At 29.7% G+C, this 22,512-nt stretch overlaps 2 protein-coding genes and 1 long non-coding RNA gene across 3 annotated transcripts; all 3 read left to right on the forward strand.

The window, feature by feature from the left end:
* Window positions 1-861: 861 nt before the first annotated feature.
* Window positions 862-11,878, forward strand: LOC131646239 (uncharacterized). Its single transcript, XM_058916339.1, has 3 exons — window positions 862-918; window positions 10,750-11,101; window positions 11,182-11,878. The coding sequence occupies exons 2-3, from the start codon at window positions 10,751-10,753 to the stop codon at window positions 11,806-11,808; spliced, it is 978 nt and encodes a 325-aa protein (XP_058772322.1). The 5' UTR covers window positions 862-918; window position 10,750; the 3' UTR covers window positions 11,809-11,878.
* A 690-nt stretch (window positions 11,879-12,568) lies between these two features.
* Window positions 12,569-13,529, forward strand: LOC131646240 (uncharacterized). Its single transcript, XM_058916340.1, has 2 exons — window positions 12,569-12,818; window positions 12,982-13,529. The coding sequence occupies exons 1-2, from the start codon at window positions 12,689-12,691 to the stop codon at window positions 13,482-13,484; spliced, it is 633 nt and encodes a 210-aa protein (XP_058772323.1). The 5' UTR covers window positions 12,569-12,688; the 3' UTR covers window positions 13,485-13,529.
* A 2,031-nt stretch (window positions 13,530-15,560) lies between these two features.
* On the forward strand, window positions 15,561-17,320 carry LOC131646241 (uncharacterized). The gene is made up of 3 exons (XR_009297361.1): window positions 15,561-15,772; window positions 16,137-16,221; window positions 16,612-17,320. It is a non-coding gene; the product is annotated as an uncharacterized LOC131646241 (long non-coding RNA).
* The last annotated feature ends 5,192 nt before the right edge of the window (window positions 17,321-22,512 follow it).

Here is a 22,512-nt window from a genome sequence, read left to right on the forward strand (position 1 = left end):
GTTTTAACAAAATTGATTTTGAATTGTATAATTACCAAAATGGTAATAAATTCTAGTACAAATAAAAAAGAAAAGAAGTAATTGATGAAAATTAAAGAGGGTAAAGTAGGAAAATTTAAAAGAGTTGTAATAAATAATATATAATAAATGTAGAATTGATTCTACTAAACTCAAAAGTTAAGAATTGTAGCTTCTACTAGAATTGCTTTTGGATGAGTAGAATTGATTCTACTAAACTCAAAATTTAGGAATTGTAGCTTCTACTAGAATTGCTTTTGGAGGAGGAGAATTGATTTTGAAAAAGTATTCAAACAAAAAAAACAATTATCAAGTTAAAGTGGACTAAGGGTGCGTTTGTTACAGTTTTTTTTGAAAAAAATCTATTTTTTTGGCAAAAAATCATTTTCAACTATTTTATGAGTGTTTGTTTCAGATTTTTTTAAAATGATTTATGTTAAAAAATGATTTTTTGGTTAAAAATGAGAAGCTATTTCAAGTAACTTTCCAATTTCCATTATGCGATAGATGAGAGAGAAATTGCAAATTCAAAAACACGAAAGATGCATCTCTTGCAAAGTTACATGGTTGTCCTTAAAAAAATTGAAATTCCGAAAATACCCTTCCAGGGTTTTGCTTCAGAATCTCAAATTCAACGTGGAACAGTGACGCTTCTACTTCACTGCTCCAATGGCGCCGACGTGAACTGTGATATCTTCTTCTTCTTTGCACTGGGTAAAAATCATCAAGTACCTTCTCATTCTCTTCGATTTTCAATTTCTTGTTGTTTAGGATTTTCGATTTCATATTTTGTTTCTCATTTTTCATTAGAGGTAGTGATTCCTTTGTTAAATTTGTGATTTAGGGTTTTCAACTGAATTTGAAATTGAATTCTGGAACTTGAAGCTATTGCTAATTCAGGTTAGAGCTCTTTATCATTCTAATAATTTAGGACTTTTGTTCTTGTAACATAGATGTGACTAGGATCTTGTTTGGTTGGAGGAGAATATTTTCTTGTGTTTTGTTACTAGATTGATGTCAGAAACTATGTATCTTAAATTGGTTTTTGATGATTCATCGAAAAGATGAATACTTTATGATTCTGGTTTAGATCAAGCTTTCATGATGCACTTTCTGTTTTTCAATTCAAGGAAATTGTTGGTTTGAATGAGCCTTTTGATTGTGCTGTTTGTTTGTGTGAGTTTTCGGAGAAAGAAAAGCTAAGATTGTTACCTATGTGTAGCCATGCTTTTCATATAAGTTGTATAGATACTTGGTTGCTTTCAAACTCAAGAAAGTCTTTGATTCTGAAATATGCATTTGATAGTAGTATTGTTGTGACTAGTTATGCATTTTTTGTATATGCCTATGTTTAGGTATGAGAGAGTGTTTTTAGGTCTTATGAATGTTGTTTGTGTAGCATTACTTGCATCTATTTCTGATGCAGGTGCAACAGTTAAAGAATTAGGCTCAATTTTTGTTTCATTGTGCTTATCATTTTTAGACTCAATTTTTTATTCTAGTTCTTGATCACGTTTTTTCTTTTCATGATCGCATTATGCTATAGTTGCTTTTTATACCATTTGAATTACTTGGGGACATCTTTGTAACCATTCAAGCTATGCAAATTTATTCACATAAGCCCAACCAAAAGAAAGCAGGGTTCAAACGAGGTCCTGTAAAACCAGACCCTAAAATAACCAAAACCAAAGTTATAACAAAAAGAAAATAAACCCCTTCCTCCTAACCAAAACCAAATGCTTAAGATTAGAGGTTGGTCATTAATAAAGCTATATTTTAAAAATAGGGTTAAATATGTCAGGGGTCCCTATAAATATGCGACCCTGCAATTTTAGTCCCTTTAAAAATTTTCTTCAATGAATAGTCCTCACAAACTTTTCCATCTCAAACATTGGTCCCTCCTGTTAGTTTTCACTAACGGAGGCTGACGTGGCACGCCACGTGTGTCATACCCAAACTTTTGACCCCCCTGAGATGACATATCTTCAGGCTTTTCATCAGGTCAAACAAATGCCCTGAGCAGTCACTTCCTCAACAGGCATTTAATCAAGGATGTTAAAAGACAAGAAAGCTCAGGAAAAGGATCAATCAATGAAATGATTGGTCTCTAACACAATCATAGGACTTCAAAAGCTTCATGATTGATTAGACATCCAATCATCTGAGCTCAGGCTTACTCAGGTCACTAGACTAGGGTTTTGAGCCTATCAAGGACTGAAATCAGGGATCACCTTTGGGAAACCCTAAAAAGCTCCAGGGCATCTATCAAGAACTTCAATCATCTTCAAATGATCCATATAACAAGATCCATTGGACATTACAATCCAATTCAAGATCCACAGTCATCAATTTCATTTGGTCGACAATTAGGGTTTTTGACCTAATTCATCTGGATAGTTGACTTTTAATCAGGGCATGGATCTAAAACTCAAGACATGGTTCAAATACTTCTACTACCTCAATATAATCCATTCACATCACTCATTTGAGGAGAAGATCTTGATTCCACACAAAAGTCCAAAATCTCACTTTATTTGGAAAAAGTCAACTGTATGGGATCACCTTTGACTTTTAAGATTTTTGGTCAAACCATGACTTTCAAAGATCAATATCATCAATATATGGAAATTAAAGTCATTTGACCAAAGAAATTCATGAAGAATCATCAAGGAGCAAAAAGTCGGGAATTAGGGTTTTTGAGGGCATTGTGGGAACTCAAAATTTCACCTACACAACTCAAAAAACTTCCAACATGAAAGTTGTAGATCTTGCAAAATAAAACAACATCTTACAATGCAACTTTTTTCAAGAAATCAATCATTTAAGAGATTTGGAATTTTCAAGCTTTAGGTTATAAAAACTTAGAAATTTTTCTAAGTGTTTTTAACCTAGTTTTCATCCAACTTTGGGCTCATTTTTCACAAATTTCCCAAATGATTCTGAAGAAACTCCAAACTAATGATTTGAAGTAGATGTTTAGGGATTTCCAAATTATGCTCAACCTTCTCCAAATTCATTTTGAGCTAGGAGTTATGCTTGTTCAAAGTTGGCCTCATGAAGTAAAATTATAGGTCATGCATCATTTTTGAACTTTGCAATTTTGTGCACATGACCTCACTTATTGATGCTACACGACCCATAACACATCTGAAAACATGCCATGCATTCATTTTCACCATGACATGAGAATTGAGGAAGATTCCCAAAACAAGAACATGTGATTATGTAATGATTACATTTGGGAATTTATGGCAAATTGATGAATCACCCAAGGAATCTTCTCACCAACCAATTAGAGCTCACTCTGCACCAGAAATGTTCCCTAAGATCAGATAGGATCAATGGATGGGGAGCTGGCTCGAAAATGCAATGATCACACTTGGATATTCCTTGAAATTTCTTCATGGCTAAGAAACCAAACTCACTTCACTAAGCAAGCTCACTATACACAATTGCTCTGAACCATTTGCCTATAAATATAGGGCTCTTTCTCATTCAGAAAACACACCAAAGCAACCATAATCCTTTCTTTCTCTTTCTCTTCTCATGCTTATGGTTTTTCAAAGTTCTTTGGCAAGAAGAATCGTTTTCTTCAAACCAGAGCTTCTCTTTGGAAAGTAAGCATTCTAACATCTCAAGGGGGTTCATTTGAGGTGATCCAAGCACCTGGATTACTTCTGTAAGTGGAGGAACACCATTGTTGCTTTCACTTTTGAGCGTTTGCAGTTGAAGGACCACAGAGCAATTCAGAAGGTTCCAAGCGAGGCCAAGCATCCAGGCACATTCCTTAGGGTGTAGTGAAGCTATCCAGATGGTCGCAGCCCATCTGTAACTGCAGATTCACCATCCTCCATGTCCACTTGAAGCTCAAATCGAAGGAGTCGGGTAGAGCAATTCAGAAGGTTTGAGGTCACAACAAGCATCCAGTTAGCATCACTGAGTCCCAAGGAAGCTTTTAGGATCAGTCACACAAGCCCAGAAGCTCTTCATCACACGCACGATCTTCAGTTTCAGAGGTAAGTTCTTGAACTCCATCTCTTTAATTTAAGTACTCTTTGTGATAAAGCTCGATTCTATCTTGTTCAGCATCATCAGAGGATTGAAAACCCTCTATCATCATTCATTTATTCATCTTGTTTGTCATTTAATTTCAAATTTAGGGTTCATATGTTCTTAGGGTTCTCTGAAAAATTAGATAGTTATAGCTAATATAAATAGATGTTAGTTACATATTTGAACTCGTGAGGAAATTTAGAGCAAGATTGATGTTTACATCATACCATTTGGTTGGGAAACCAGAGAGTTAGAATTTTGAAAATCTGGAGCTCGAGGAAGAAGATGAACATGGCGCGCGCAAAATTTGAATTTCCTGGCTTATTTTAAAATATAATGATTTGAATGCGTATGAATAACAAGCTGTGCGCGCAGCTCAGTTGGTTAATGTTTTGAGAATTGATCAAGGGGGCGTGGGTTCGAACCTTTCTAGGGCCAAACCATTTTTTTTATCACCCATTTTCATTCACTTTTTATACAAACTTCACATAATTAATTAACCTATCAAATTAACTCATTTTTACTTCATTTTTTATACACTTTTTGATTAATATATATATTTCATGAATAACCAAAAAAATCACAAAAATATTATTTCTTTTATATATTTTTATTAGGTTGAAAATGGTATTGTTTTAAGTATTTTAAAATATATTTTAATGTATGTTTTATTAAAGTTTCAAAAACCTAATAGTTAATAAATGTTTTAGTGAAAAACCCTAACCACTTAGGTCTTAATTAAGTGTAGATTTTGTCTGTACTTCAATTAAGTTGACTTTTTGTCAGAACTCAAGCTGTGTTCAAACTTCGAAGTAAATAGACGATCAAGGTTTTCAAACAACAAAACCCCGCATCTTCTCATTTGTTTTCGTAAACAGTAAATCATTTTTTTAGTGGGCCTCTAATAGAGTGTAAGTCCCAACACCTTTTTCTTTTCTTAGTTTGTTTTTATAACTGTATTTACAAAATCTTCTTTCTGTTTTCAAAACATTCTTCTGGTATTTGAAGGGCATTATTCCCGGTGAAACTCTTCAGATACCTATGTGACCTATGTCCATCTTCACTTCTTCTGTTTTCAAAACCTTTAATTGTTTATCATATATATTCAACTGTTATCCATCAACTATTGGTGAGGCTTTGTACATACTTCTTCAAAGGCCTCCACTCCATTCAGGTTAGGCTTTACAAGCTTTCAATTTACAGTCTTTGTTTTAATTACTGTCAAATATAAACTGTACATATATTTGTTTAGAACTACGTCTGAGTGTAAACCTTAGGACAGTTAAACTATATATATATATATTATAGGAATATGGCCTAGGATTGAGAATGTCTTCCCGGTGAAGGCTCTTTCCTAATTAGAGATATGTAGTTCAAACCCCCAAGATGAATTATTTCCGGTGAAACATCTTGGCAAAAACCTTAGAATCCAAAAAAAATAGGACACATCCACCCAAGAGGAATTATTCCCGGTGAAACCTCTTACCCATTTGCTTAGAGCCAAAATAAGTTCAAAACCACATAGCTTTCTCTTGTGCTATAACAAGGACCCTCGATTAGCCTCCTCTTGGGCTTTGTACAAGGACCCACAGGCTTCTTAAAAGCATTTCCAGCTTCCTCTTGAGCTTGTATACAAGGACCCATCAGGTTTCTTATAAACATAGGAACAGGTCTTTAGTCACCTTTTAACATACCCTGGTGAGTTTCTTCCAATTTAAACCAGACTTTAAACAAGCTAAGATTGTCCCAATCTCATATTGAGCACACCTTTTGGAATGAGAGACATGGACAGTCTGTGTCACCCTTATCTTCATTAATCTCCCTTAGCAGAGTCTAGGATCCATATTTGCTTATCCTCAATAGGTGTCAGCCTTCATCTTGGGCTTTAAACAAGAAGTCTCAATCAGATCATCTTTCTGCCATCAGTCAAAAATTCTCTGGAAATGGTCAGCCTCCATTAATTCCTTCATTTTAATAAAAATCCCTGGAAAGGGTTAGCTTCCAAAAACCTCATCCTTAAAAAAGATAAAACTCTCCAGCTGAGTCAGATTCCCTGGAAAGGGTTAGCTTCCAAAAATTCATTCTTTTCAAAAGACAAACTATCCAGTAAAATAAAACCCCAAAAACAGTTAGCCCCAACCTTGGGCTTCATACAAGGCACCAAATAATAAATCCCCCTGTTAAGAGTCAGCCACAACCTTGGGCTTTGTACAAGGCACAAAATAGAGTCTCCCCAGTGAGTCCTTCATCATTCAGTAGCCACAACCTTGGGCTTTGTACAAGGCAGATAAACCATGTTTCCTGTGTCAAAGATTCCTAACATCTAGGACCTGTTCCCCATTAGAGTCATTCATACTCAGTCAACCACAACCTTGGGTTTCATACAAGGCAGAAAATAATATTTTCCCTAGCTAGAGTCAACCTCAATTCTGGGCTTTGTACAGAACACCAAATAAAAATCCATCAAAATAAACACTCTCCAATTAGAGTCAGCCTCAATTCTGGGCTTTGTACAGAACACAAAAATTCCCTGTAATTAACCCCAAGTGAAGTCATCTCCCAGAGTCAATAAATAATAAATCAATCAAAAAGCCTCAAGCTTGGGCCTCATACAAGCCAGCTAAAAAACAAATCTTTTATACAGTAGATAGACATAGCTCATCTCTATAGAGAGATCTTTCTTCTATCTCACCACATTCAAACAAACAAACATTACATCATTTCAATTTCAATCAAAGTCTCCCATTTAGGACTCTGAAAGGCATGAGCTGGCAGTAAAACCCAGACATGTGCTAACTTTCCCTAATTTGGATGAGCATCTTTCTTTCATTCAAGAGGCATGTTGGCTGTCATACTTGATCAACCAAGTAGGCTCCCTCTCTTAATGAAATGAATTCAGTTATTCTGTCACTCTTTAAAAATGTTTGTGGTGGAATAGTAGAAATACCTCTCTGTAAAGATGATTTCATGTCTCTTTACTGTAAACGGAGATTTAATTCAAGCTTCAACCTTGAGCTTCAAGCAAGGCACCAAAAATAATTAATAATTAATTAGTTCCCCGAACTACATTAAGCTCTGACTTCCATTAGGGATATGTAGGCATGAGGTTCACAAGGAATCTCAGCGAGCTAAAAAATACCAAAAATAGTCAGTCTGTCTGTCTTCTTTTAATCAATTCAATTCCTTCTCCTAACACAAAGGAGAAACTTTCCCAATCAATCATTAGCAAACACAAACACAAATGACACAGAGAAGGTTCCTGTAGAGTACTACAGATATGTAGGGTGCTTAAACTCTTCCCTATGTATAACCGACCTCCCGGACTCCAGAATTTCTAGTCTAGGTGAATCCTCATACTTAGCAAACTCCTAGGGTTTAGTTGAGATCTTTTTTTCCCTTTCCTACTCGTAGGACAATAAGAAAGTTCGTGTGATATCGTAGGAAGAACTGAAACAAAATTCATCCCATCCCGGGCGCATTCTCCTTCCAAATTTCGCGTGAAGGGTCTAGCGTGCCGTTCTCCCAAGTGAAACGGGGAGGTAAAAAAAATGACACCACAACGTGGAAGACAGCTTGGCAAAAATCTAAAAACATTTAAAATTGTGGGGGTTTTAAACCTCCTCTAAAATAACACAAAAAACAAAAATTTTAATTTTGAACTTTTGTTAAACACCTTGCAAATGTTCAATGTTCTCTAATTCAATGTTGCAACAAACTCTGACAATAATTTCACAAAGAACATGACCCAAGAACATCAACCCCACCTCTTCTCAGCACGAGTCCATCCCGGGAACATAACTCCTCTGATTTTACTCCTAACCTCTCAAATCATTGAAACCTTTATGAACCCTAAATTTAAAAAAACAAAATTAAATGATGGGGAAGACGAATCAGAGGGTACAAACATAGGGGTTTTACTCAGCATGGCTCAAACATTCATTGAAACCCTCTGTTTTTTCAATTTCCTTGGTTTTTTTCCTGTGTGCCTCTGTGTGTTGCCGTCTTGACGAGCCTCCCCGCCTTATGTAGAATAGGAACGAGAGGATTGCATCGTCAACACCAACATCAAAAGATAAGTGATTTTAATGCTTTGCAATAATTGATCAGAGTTTTATTTCAAAGTGTTCTTAAAACAAAATATGATTTTATACAATTTTGTCTAGAAAGTAGTTAGGACTGTGTTGGCAAAAATGGAATTTGAAATTGATTTACTGTACTTGAATGCTCACTCTCATAGTGTTATGTACTTCTGTTTCATGGCTGCAATTTCATTAATATGAAGTTAGTTCTGTTTTAGAGCTTTCAAGGGAAAGAAGTCGTGAAAATAGAGTTGGATCAATGAAAGGAATAAAATAAAATAATTAAGTTGTTTTAGTCCAGATTTGAACCCAAATTCTCTCAATCATTTCTTCGCTAATGATACTCATGAACCACTTAGATTCAAAATAATAGATAATAAACATAACCTGTTACTCAATTGAGTTATTATGAAAGTTGAATTAATATATTTAATAATCATAAAAGATGGATAAATAAATACAGGTGGAGGGGAATATTGACTCGTTATTCCAATTTTTTGTGGTTTGATGTTGTTGTAGGACCTGAGTTTGTAAATCAAGGATGTGTTTCCCTCTGTTGTTGTAGGTGCGGTTATCATCTCAGCTTTAACACTGTTATTGTTAACTTTGTGAATTGGAGTTTTAATGTTTAACAGGGTATTTGCTATAATAACATAGACATGCTCAGACTCTTTCTTAACTTGATTTTAGTTCAAATACATTAAGTTTAATTCTAAGATGGGGTATGTGTTACACCAAGCTTTGCAATTGGTTTGTTGCCTTATCACGTGAAATGGTTAATATAACTATTTCTATATTTGTAATTCAAGTATGATGCACATAACTAGAAAGGTGGAGAATGAAGAGGTTAACACCAACGGGATTGTTGTCTGCGGCGAAGGTTTGAAAGGGATGGAGAGAGATGAAATTTATGGGTTGCCTAATCAATATTTTTGTTTTTTTTGGGGTTAGTTTAGCAGAGGTTTAAAACCCCCGCAAAGTTTTTTCTTGGCGTGCCACGTCAGCCTCCGTTAGTGAAAACTAACGGGAGGGATCAATGTTAGGGACGGAAAAGTTTATGAGTACCATTCATTGACAAAAAAATTTAGAGGGACTAAAATTGCAGGGTCGCATATTTATAGGGACTAAAAATGTATTTAACCCTTAAAAATATATGAACCAGTCATTATGAGTTTATTTGCTTGACATTATTTTCATTGATTGAGTTTCATGTAATTTAGTAGAGGTATGTAATTGTTTTGATATGCAATGCGGCTGCAACTTGCAAGTAGCAGCTTTGGTAGCTTTGAGGTTGCAAATGGATTTGTACTTTGTTGTGTGCAAGTTATGCTAATCTGTATTCTCTATCAGTTTTGTTGATTTTTAGTAGATAGCTTGTCAAGATTAAACCATTTAAACACTTATATCTTGATTGATTATGAACTTCTAAATATTCAATTATAATTGTTTTCTATAAAAAAAATTCAAGTTATACTTGTAGTAGTAATTACTTAGAACTTGTTTATTGTATTATGAAGTACTGTACTAGGTTTTATTGTTTTTTTTTTATTAAACCTATGTTGGTTGGCTTCTTTTACTTGTACCTTTATATAAACAACCATGTATATATTAAAGCATGCAATTCAATTTTGCCTTTTCAAAATGAAAAACAGACTTGTAAACATTATCACTCACTAAGCAAACACTATTATGTAAGCAACTTGCACTCAGTGTTTGAAAATTACAAGGTTTGGTATAAAGATGATATGCCATTTTTTAGTTCTTTGAATAGCAATGTTATATATCACAGCCAGCCACAACATATAAAGTAATTTGAATACGGCATTTTTCCCGTTTGGTAGGAGGTGGCGATGAGTTGGTTGGTTCATTGTTTTTGGAATGTTCCATGTTAAGGGGAGTGTTTTAATGGAGTGACAAGTTTGAATATGCATGGTTTTGGTGTTTTGTTTTGTGTTGATATGTGTTGTTTGTTAAGGTACAAGTAGAAGTGAAACTAATGAATATTTGTAGGAAAATTGAATAGTTATTACCCTTCTTCTTACGACTAATTTACAAAAATGCCATGTTGTGTTTTATATTAATTTACAAATTTATTAAAATGATTGGTTATGACAAGGTTGAAATTGGTAAGTTATTAAGAATGTAACTACTTTATTATTGTTTTCTTCTTCATCTTTGTTTATGCATTGTAATTGATGAGTGCATGATGAGTTTGCAACCTTTGGTTGCTGAGCCACTTTTTCTTTTGCATGAGTAGCTTTAGTTTGTGCTGCATCTTCTTTAGAAATGGTTTCTTCTAGTGCATGAATGTTTCTTTCCACCTCATTTTCATCTTGCAGTTTTTCAATAATTGTAGCCATAGCCAGCATCCTCAGGAATGTCAACATTGTAGTAAAATTTGACAGGTAGATTGTCATAGTCATATGCTATAACAGTCTCATGAATCCAGCCATCTGTTGCATGATTGGCATTTCTGGTTGTAGTTTTGAGTTATCTTACTATGCAGTGTGGTTGATGTTGATCAGTGTGTTTTGTTAAGTATAGAATGATAATTAACATACTGCTATTGAATTTGCTGACTATCTTTAAACATGGCTAGAATGACATCTAAAAAAGATGTGAAAAGTTTAGAGAAGGATGGGAAAGTTGATGCAAAATGGGGGGAAGATAGTAAAACAGAAACTTTGCTGAAAATTTGCATTGAAGAAATAGAAGCGGGTAATAGGCCAACTACCCACTTTAGTAAAGAAGGGTGGAAGAATATTACTGAAAAGTTTCAAAAGAATACTGGATATGCTTATGATCACACTCAACTTAAAAATAGATGGGATACATTGAAAAGAGAGTTTTCATCATTTGTAAAGTTAGTGGATAAGCAAACTGGAGTGGGATGGGATCATGAAAAGAAAACTATCTTGGCTGATAATGATTGGTGGGCTGAAAAGAGTAAGGTATGGTTGTGTTAATGTATACTATATTAGTATTTTATTAATGGTATACTATTTGTTTTGATTGTTTATTTATTCTTCAGGAGGATCCAGATATTTTGAAATGGAAATATGGAGGGCCTAAGTTTATTGACTTGCTGGATAAGTGTTTCAAAGGTGCCATAGCTACTGGATTCGCCCTTTACAAACCTTATGAAGAGCAATTACCATGTGAAGGATCAGCATCTCTTTTTGAAGACGGTCGTGAGACTAACACAATAACTGAGGATGAAGGAGATGGTGATAGCTTTGATGTTGGAAATGAAGTACAAGCCAACCCAACACCAAGTTCTTCTAAAAAGAGAAAGATTTCAGGAAAAGGAGAGAAAATCGGGGCAACAGAGAAACTTCAACGATCTCTTGATCATATACTCGATGGGTTTGGGACAAGCCAACAAGGACTTCCAAAAGACAATGTTAGTTATGCAAAAAGTTTGAAAATGTTGGATGAATACTTTAAGGCTGTTAGAATCCTTGCCAATAAAGAAAATAGGACAACATTTTCTTACTTCATGAATACCTCCACTTCTGATATGGCTCTTGATTGGATAAATACTTGTCCCGGAAAAATAATGCACGCGATCGTTGATAGGATTGTATGCTTCTTAGAAAAAACCATTAGTAGTTGGAACTATTATGTTTTTATTATGGAACTATTATGTTTTTATTAGCTTTATGTAATATGATATTTGTCAAAATTACTTTGATGAATTAGTAGTTGGAACTATTGTGTTTTTATTGTGCAACTATTATGCTTCTTAGAAAATGTCATTATTGATTTTGGATTCTTAAGTGAAATTCTTGTGTTCTTACTTTATTACTTTAAGGTGTCATAATTTTTAACTATCCAAACATTTATAATATTACATTTTTGTGTAACAGAATGGGTGACAACTCAGATGAGAGTTTGGACAAGAGTTCAGATGATAGTTCATGTGAGAGTGACACTACTTCTGAAATGGATATTGAAGTCCAACAGGTTAATGAAAGCAATATCATATTGCAACGGTGGTGGCTGCTTTGATGGTTACAAACCATGTTTTGAAATACATTGTCAAAGAAAAGAAAACAACGTCAATTCTCTTCGATCATAGATGGTATACAGAACTGATAACAGGAAATGATAACAGGTTTTTTGAGCAACTTCGAATGAGGAAACAAGTCTTTCGGCATTTGGTATGTGAGTTAACTAATAATTGTGGATTGGAACCTGCTAAACACATTGCAGTAGAGGAAAGTGTTGGGATATTCTTGTATATGATAGGGCAACCTTCCTCATATAGAAATGCCCAAGAGCGGTTTCAACATTCTAGTGAAACCATTCATAAACATTTCAACAAAGTTTTAGAAGTTGTATGCAAGTTGGGAAAAAAGGTCATTAAACCTGTTGATCTTGTTGACTATTCTCAATATATTAGAGATGATAATCGATATTGGCCTTACTTCAAAGATTGTATTGGGGCAATAGATGGCACACATATTAAAATACACGTCCCAATAGAGAAACAAAAACCGTTTTTCAATAGGAAAGGACATACAAGTACTAATGTGATGGTTGTGTGTGACTTCAATATGTGTTTTACTTTTGCATTGTGTGGATGGGAAGGATCTGTTCATGATGCAAAAATTCTTATGGATACTCTTCGTAAACCTAATTTGCGATTTCCTTATCCTCCAGAAGGTCAGTTTTTTGTAATTCAAATATTTTTATATTCTTGTTTGATATATTTTGTTTATATACATAAGAAAATAAATATTTTTATATTCTTAGTTTGCTTATATACTTAGTTTGAATAATAGACATTTTGATATTCTTGTCTGATATATTTTGTTTATATATATAGGCAAATACTATCTTGTAGATTCAGGATATCCCTCGCTTAAAGATTTTTTAGCACCATACAAGAATGCAAGGTATCATCTTGCACATTTTAGACTTGCTCCAGGATTTAGATCAAGAAATGAAACTTTTAATTATTATCTTTCTAGTTTGAGAAGTGTGATTGAAAGAACTTTTGGTGTGGTAAAAGCAAGATGGAAAGTATTACAAGAAATGCCTAATTTCAAGCTTCAAACTCAAATGGCTATTATTTGGGCGTATTTTGCACTTCATAATTTTTTAAGAAGAACAGACTCAAGTGACTTGGATATTCTTGAAAGTTTAGAGAACATCAATGGTTTACAAGATAATGAGCAAGATTTCCATGAAGGAGATGCAAATGGAAATGGTGTACCTACTCATGGTGAATGGCAAGCTCCAACTCAAGCTGATGTTAGATATATTGAAGAAATAAGAAACACCATCAGAGATCAACTACCAAGAAACATGGGGCGACAACGACAATAGTTTTATTTTTATGTTTGATGACTTTAAAATAAATCTAGAATGAGACTTTAAAAAAATAGTTTTATTTTTATGCTTGATGACTTTTAAAAAAAAAAGAGACTTTTAGAAGATATAGTTTTATTTTTATATATTTGTTTTATACTTAATATATATATATATATATATATATATATATATATATATATATATATATATATATATATATATATATATATATATATATATATATATATATATACACTAGTACTTAAACCCGTGCGAGGCACGGGTTAAATATTTTCTAAGTAAAAAAAATATTTTAAAAATATTTATAATTTAGAAAATTTACTTATAATAAGATTTTTATGGTATAGATGAAATGTATTAATAGTATATAAAAAAAAGTAAATTTAACTAATTTTTTTATAAATTATAAAATGATTTGGGCATTTCTAATTTATTAATAATTTGTGTAAGTTTTTAAAAAAATTGACTCGTTAAATAAAAAATAACACAAAAACATATAAAATCATTTAGTTTATGAATAATTTAATCATATAAAAATTATCCAAAGTAAATCATATTATAATTTTAAAAAATATTGATATAAATAATTTTTATATAAGTTGCATTTGTAATTTAAAATGTAACCTATGACGTATCACAACCCGTTAGTAATTGCGAACAAACCAACTTCGACGGTTTATAAAAAAAAATCATGTTTTTTTATTAAAAAAAATATTTGTATTATTTTTTAGTATAAATGTTAATATTTTATCATAAAAAAAATTAATAATTTTTCAAGTCAATTTTATTTTTTTCTTGTATCATGTCCTGTCATATAATATCATATACCATTTTTTATTAAGTATATGATCTTTTTTATCTAAAAAAATTTAAGAGATATATAATTGTATCAATATATTTTTTCTCATTTATTAAAATATTTGTAACTTATTCCCGTTTATAAATATAATTGTAACAACAATAAAGTTTTTTTCATTTATAAAAATATTTGTAAATTATTTTCGTTTATAAATATATTTGTAACTCATTCTATTTAATACAAATTGAATAAATTTATTTACAGTAGTTATCACAAAAAATAACTAAAAATTATATTAAAATAATTGAATTGTTTATAACAATATTTGTAATAAATAATACACTTTTCCGTCTATAAAAATAAGGGATAAATATGTTTCTAGTCCCTATAAAATTACCAAAAATTACTTTTAGTACCTATAAAAAAATGTTGATTTTTAGTCCTATAAAATAACGTTTGCACTCACTTTTAGTCCCTCTACAGGGACTAAAAGTGAGTGTAAAAGTAATTTTATAGGAAATAAAAGTCGACTTTTTTTTTATAAGGACTAAAAAGCAAAATTGAGATATTTATAAAGACCTAAAACTTATTTAACCCTAAAAATAATTGTATCAACAATTTAAAAATATTTCCATCAAGAATACACTTTTTCTTGTTTATAAACATAATTGTATCAATAATAAAAAAAAATTCTCGTTTACAATTATAATTGTGTAATATTACTTTTATTTCATTTATAAAAATAATTGTATCAACAATACAATTATTTTTGTTTATAAAAATATTTTAATTTTAGTAAAGTTATATAAAAATTAAAAAATAAAATTAAGAATTGTATCAAATATCAATAATATACTTTAATGTGCATTAATTATGGATCATTTTTCGCTAAAAATGTATATTATGATAAAAAGCCAAATTTTACAATTTTAGTTCAATTAAACTTAATGTCATTTTAAAGCTTTTAAAGGTAATAGACACAACTTTTCACTATACTAAATCCAAAGCACAAATCTTAAGGTACAATATATATATATATATATATATATATATATATATATATATATATATCATACAATAGAATAAAGCTAAATGAGTATTTTGGCAAGTTTGCCATTTGTCAAAAAAATAGAGTGCTTACTATATTTATGTTTCCTATTTATAGAAATATTTCTATTATTATTAATATTATGATTAATTAATATTTTAAGTTTATTATATTTAATGTTGTGCCAATTCACATTCAATTTCATTTTCCTGTATATGGGGAAACGTTTTTGGCTGTCAAAATACACGAAACTGTTCATCTTCAATATCCTTTTCCAATTCACATCCAATTTCTTTTCTCAATGCAAACTTTTCAATTCTCATCCTCTCCCCTTTTATACCTCAACCACGAGGAAGCTAACACAACTTTCGAATGCACATCAACTGCATGTTGCCTCGCCGGCCAGAGCCGGAATAATTTAATATCCGACATTAGGTAATCAAAACGGATCTCTCTCTCTCCATTTCACATTAGGTCGAAATTTTTCCCCTTTTCCTCCATCTTCGTCTTCCTCGCCCCTCTCTTTCTCATTTCCCGCAGAGATGTCTATCTCAATCACTACATCACCCTAAGATTTTATCTCCCTTTCAAATCGACCGTTTCTGCTATGCAAATTTAAGAATGAGAATTTTGAAGAATATCTATGATTGCAAATCATTTGTTAGTTTAGTGTTTTGAACGGTCAAGATCTTTATCTCTAACTCTGTTATTGGATGTTTCTTTGTTCATTTTTTTAGGTAATGTCAAGTATATACTGAACCCATCAATTTGATTGAATTTGCTATGATACTTTGATTAGGTTGGAAATTTATGTGCTCCAGTAGAAGAGTGGACAGTTGGTAGAACCGAACTCACCTCACTCATGGTTGTAGAGAGGAGACATGGTACACATTTTGATCTACAGAGCTTTGTTTTGTCTTAATACTTTTTCACTAAATAGTGTTTTCAAGTTATTTGCTTTTCTGGTTTTTTCACTTTAATCATCAAACTCGGGGTATCTTATGAACTCGATCTTAATCGAAATTTTGCTAAAAGTTACAATTTGGGCTTTCTACAAAATCACAATGTCACATTTGAGTATACTGAACTGTGTTGATTGGTTTTTATTGGCTAATAAATTTTTTTCATGGCAAAATCATTAAAATATATTGTTACTTGACAACAAAACTTAAGATGGAATTTTAAGTTTTCATATAATGGAACTTAAAGTTTTGGACCTTAGTGTATGGAGATTGTTGATTGTGAACCAGAACCCCATTTTTTTGGTGATGCAGTTTGGCTGCAATCAATGGAAGTTCCACTGGATCAATATCATCACCATCGGCTGGATTGGGACCTAGCGAAAATGTGAGCGGATGTAGTAAAGCTTCTTGGATGGTGGTTTTGGCTCTCATTCATCACTTATTTGCTGCTCATGGTTTCACTTTATGCATAACAGCAAAATATGAAAATAGGCACTAATTGGCAAGAGAAAAAAGCTTTCCTGTTATTTGTTCAGGCTGCACATGTTAAAAATTTTAGGAATATCAAATTAGGTGTTACTATCGATGTAGAACAGAACTGATGATGACAGACCAACTTATTATCTAAAAAAGTCCATTCTTAGTTGTTTTCTTATGGTTATTTCCTTTCTATCATGCAGCTATCAGTTTTCTATACTGCTTTTGATTTGGGATGACATATATGTTGGCTTAGGTGTTAGTTCTGGTTATTGGTTTTAGTTTGCTTAGCTGTGTTGTACATGAGTATTAACTTGTGTATTATGGCGGATGATGGCACCACTTGTGCGTTTGTCTTTTCTTTAATGATAATTTTTATTGGCTGTTCCAAAAAAAATTACTCTTTGTGTGAATGCAGGAGACGGCAAATGTTTTGTCAAAGAGTGCAGAAGAATGTTTTGCTTATGGTATGGACTCATTTGTATCAAAACCTGTGAGTTTAAAAAAATTGAAAGAATGTATTGAACAATATACTTAAGGTGATAATAACTTTGTAGTTTTTCTTTTGAACAAAAGTATATGCAGTTAAGGAAATTTTGTAATATATGGATCATATTTTCATCATTTGCAAGTTCATACCCATTATATGCATCACTATTGATAAAAGTTATATAATTATTATTATATAGATAATATAGATTATAGCATGTCACAAATGTCTTGATAAAAGTAACTTTGAATCAATATAATAATAATAATTATTATTATATATATATATATATATATATATATATATATATATATATATATATATATATATATATATATATATATATATATATATATATATATATATATATATATATATATATATATATATATATTATAGCATAATGAATAAGTTAATATCAGTTGTTCATAGAAACACCTTCTGGACAAAGTGTATCTGAAGAGGCCTCAGCTCATAAGTTATCATAAAGACTTAGAATAGAGTATATTTTTTAAATTGTGTTGTTTTACTATAAAATAAATATTTTATTTGTATTTTATGTTATATTTTAATATTTTTTGCTATGCAACTTATGAGTTATGTGTTTTCCTACGTGCTTAGAAATTGTAATAAAATCGTTGAATTAATATTTTTATATTAATTAGTTGTTTTTAATTTAAATTGATAATTTAAAATTTATATATCTATTCCTACTAAGACTAACACATGTACAATATATTTTTAAAACATATAATATATTAATAACACTAACATATATGATATATATTAAAATTTAATTAATAGTATTAAATTTTGAAATTATGGTAAGATTATAGTATTATGATAAACTATTTATATATGTTTCAAATTTTTTAAATTCGGTGTTTGTTTAATTTTTTTATTTAAGTAGAATTATGAACATTTATGTTTGGTATCTTCACATTTAAAAGAAAGTTTCTATTTAGAATATAATTCATTACACTTAATTATTGGAATAATTAATTATTAATTTTTTCTAACTTATTAATTTATTTAGAATATAATTCATTACACGTAATTATTGTAACGATTTTAAAATATTTGTAATTTTAAATATGGTAATTATGAGGATATGTTTTTTTCCTCCCAATTCAAAATAATTTATATAAAATTATGAGATCTAAATATTCTTAATTGCTTCACAATTATATTTATATGCATAACTCTAAATTAAGGAATGAATTGACATCGTACGGTTATATTTGCATATTCAAATATTTCATTATTAATTTCAGTATTTATTTTTATTTTTCAATTTAATATTTTTAATACTGTTGATTTACTATATAAAATAAATTTTGGCCAAATGATGCGTTTTCATTTTTTATAACACAAAATTAAAAACAATTATTTTTATTCACATTTTCTTATAAATGATTCAATATAAATATTTTCTATTTTAAACTTTATTTAAAAATTCAATGTTTGGGAAAGAAAAATTCTCATAGAATAAATTAAATGTAAAAAAGGGAAATGAGTTCTTTGGCAAGTTTTACGCATGTTAAATTCTCATAGCTATTACTATTTTTAAATAATATGTTAAATCTTTAAGTAATACAAATATATCTATTAATATCTATTAACAATAAATACTTTATTATCTGTAGAATTTTTTTATGTATACTACTAATAACAAAGACATATTATAATAAATTATAATGTTACTATAACTTTATTTATAAATTATAAGTAGTTCTAAAATATTTTTTTTACTTAAAATTTTTTTAACCCGTGCCTTGCACGGGTATACATTTAAATCATTATTTCCCGTGCCTCTAAAATATTATTGATTTTGTTTGTAAAATATTCTTTTAAATTGTTTTATTTAAGTCATTATTATATATGATTTTATAACCAAATATTTGAAAATATGTTGAATTTTATAAATAATAAATTTTAGAAGAAATGATAGAAAATAAATATTCGTTTTAATGGAATAAAATTTTTTAAGTTGATTGCGTTTGAAAAATTGAGGATATGTTGAATGTTTACTAATCAAAATAATTGTTATTGATATATCAATTATATTAAATTGTAAATAATTAGTTTTAAATATTAAAATTTTAATGAATAAGTAAGATTTATGAAATTGATTTATAATTAATGTGAAAATCATTTTCATTTAAAAGAATAGTTTGTTGACGTTGTAAACTATTTCTTTGTTAGTAGCTTAAATCCAAAAATAACTCAATATATATTGTTTGACATATTTTTATTGAGTTAGAATTTGCATTGATGATAATCCTTGACAATAAATAAAAATAATAATTATAAGTTTTTTAATATGATACCGATGATAAAAATAAGAAATTGAATTGTAAATAATACCCAACAATAAATAGTGAAAAAATTGTTTTCATTTATTCTTTTTTAGGATGTAAAATATTTTATTTATTTAAATTATTTGTGAATTTGTAATTATAACTTTATTTGTAAATTATAATTAGTTCTAAAATATTTTATTTACTTAAATAAAATTTAACTCGTGCTCGCACTTTTGTATTTATAGTTTTTATCTAAATTTATTTTAAAGAGTTAAATAATATTATAAAGATTAAAATAATTAACTTATATTTTAAATAACAAATGCAACTTATCTCAAAATTATTTATATCAATATATTTTTAATTATTTTTTAAAAATTATAATATGATTTACCTTGGGTAATTTTTATATGATTAAATTATTAATAAACTAAATAATTTTATAGATAAAATAGTATTTTTTTTATTTAACGAGTTAATTTTTTTATAATTTACAAAAAAAAAAAAATTAGTTAAATTAAATTTTTTATTTATACAATTAATAATAATGACATTTTATCTATACAATAGTAATCTAACAATAAATAAAATTTATAAATTATAAGTGTTTTTAAATTATTTTTTTTACTTAGAAAATATTTAACCCGTGCCTCGCACGGGTCTAAGTACTAGTATATATATATATATAATAGAGTTTTAGAAATCACAATTTAATTTTTATTTTAATACTTTATTATAATGAATTTCAATGATATGATTCTATGACTATGAGTTCCGAAATGTTACAATCAAGATAAATTAATTTTTCATACTTGGTGAGTTTTCTTGATTTTTTTATTCCCAACCATCAAAGTTTGAAAAATGTTGTAATATTAATATTGTTTTAATGACATATGTTCTCGTTAATATTTTAATGATTTTAAATTGAATATTACAAAATTCAATTTAAGTGTGTTGTAGATTTGAAAAGTAAAATTCAATTCACGTTTTTGAATGGAGAAAATGATTATGGAGTCCAACGGATTTTTGTGTATTTTCAATAAGTTTTATAGTGATAAGAAATCGTGAGGTTGAAAGAGTATTTATTACTGTTAGAATTAATTAGAATAATTTTAATATAATTAATATAGAAATATTTATATGGTTCTATAGGGTTGTAAAATTAGGAGGATTAAAATGAATCAGCTTTGAATGAACGAAATAGGAATTGAAAATGTCTTTTCTATTTCCAATGACATATTAATTAATATAATTTTAATATAATTAATATAGAAGTAAAAAATTAGATGAGAAGTTTGCATCTTTTATTATTTTTCATTCTCAAGGAAATAAGGAACTAATCTTATTTGGAGGCTTACTTTGCCATCTTTGATTGAATATAAGAACCATTTATATGATTTTCAATGCCATCTTTAAATGAATATAGGAACCATTTTTATAAATTTCAAACCATTACTTTTTCAAGAGTTCTAACATTAACATTTGAAAATGCAAAAACACAATCACTATTGTTCATATAATAAGAAGTTTATTTTTGATACAATTATAAAAGTGGGAATTATCATGAGTTTCTATAATATATTCCTATATTCAATTTCTACTTACTGTACTCTTGAAGAGGTCTTGAGTCTAAAGTTCTCCTTCTAAATTTTCCATTAGAATTGGAATGAAAGAAACAATTCTGTTGACTGCTACCATGACAATTTAAGCTTCTGAAATATATAGATTACCTCATTTCGGAGAAATATATCAATTTTTCCAAAGTATGTTAAAACGACTGATTTTTCATCTCTAATAAACTTTTCTAACATGTAGCTATAAAGCTTTTGCAGAAAGTGAGCATAAATTACAATAAGCAAATCAAATTTTCATCATGCAGAAATTTATTTGATAAAAAACTATGATAAATCAAAAAGTAATCACTCATCTAAAAGAATTTGGTATTTGTCTATTTGAAATATTCTAGATGTGAGTTTTAGGAGGCAAATTACAACCACTATGTTGCCACAAATTGATAATATAGGTGGCTTGATTGAGAATAATAATCATTTGCTTTTGAGATATTCATAGCTTACTCTCTAGCAACTTCTTGAGCTCTTCCCAATAGTCTTTCCATGTCCAAGAAATAGTAAGGGCTTGAAATATTTTCGCTATTTGGACATAATACAAAGAGTTACAACATTAAAATTCTAGCATGTTAATTAAAATTATATCACAATCACAAAGTATGTCCAAAAGCAATTCTCATCGACTAACCTGAAGTAGTTGTCACGGTTCTTCATGATTTGAAGATATACTGATCATAAAATTGTGTTGCACTTCCAATAATTCTGCACACCAGACCAAAGAAAATTCAAACAAATTTTATCAACCATAATTACATGTTGATAAGTAACTACTATGTTAAATTGAAATTTCACCATTTTAAGACTTGCTTATAAATCATAAAGTTACCTTCCATGAAGACCCATAAGACAAACCTCATAAGACATGATAATGCTGGTGAGAATCCTCTACAACATTTTATCAAACCGATGGTGTGCATATACAACAGCTCTTGCAAGAAAAAAATATGAAAATAGAGTTAATGGAAGAAAATTTGGAGAAAACAAAAGAGAAAGAAAATAAAAACATTGGAAGAGAAGATGAATGAAAATGAATGAAAAGGCATACATCACTTCAATTTTTCTATGATACATTGAAAGAAAATTGGAGCTTAAAGATTCATCCGTTCATCCACTTTGGGAACATGTGAGATTTAAAGTTTCACCAAGAGTTCTTCCTTCTTCTTTTTATTCTTCACAAAACTATCACCATTCATTGTTGATGAAAATTTGGAATCCATGGAACTATTATTCATATTCACTAAAAATTAATAAAAATCATTCAAAAAAAAACTAAGAAATTAGAGGGGAAAAAACTTACATGGTCATGAAGAGTTAA

Source organism: Vicia villosa, linkage group LG2 (assembly GCF_029867415.1).
Source record: "Vicia villosa cultivar HV-30 ecotype Madison, WI linkage group LG2, Vvil1.0, whole genome shotgun sequence".
Taxonomy (NCBI): Eukaryota; Viridiplantae; Streptophyta; class Magnoliopsida; order Fabales; family Fabaceae; genus Vicia; species Vicia villosa.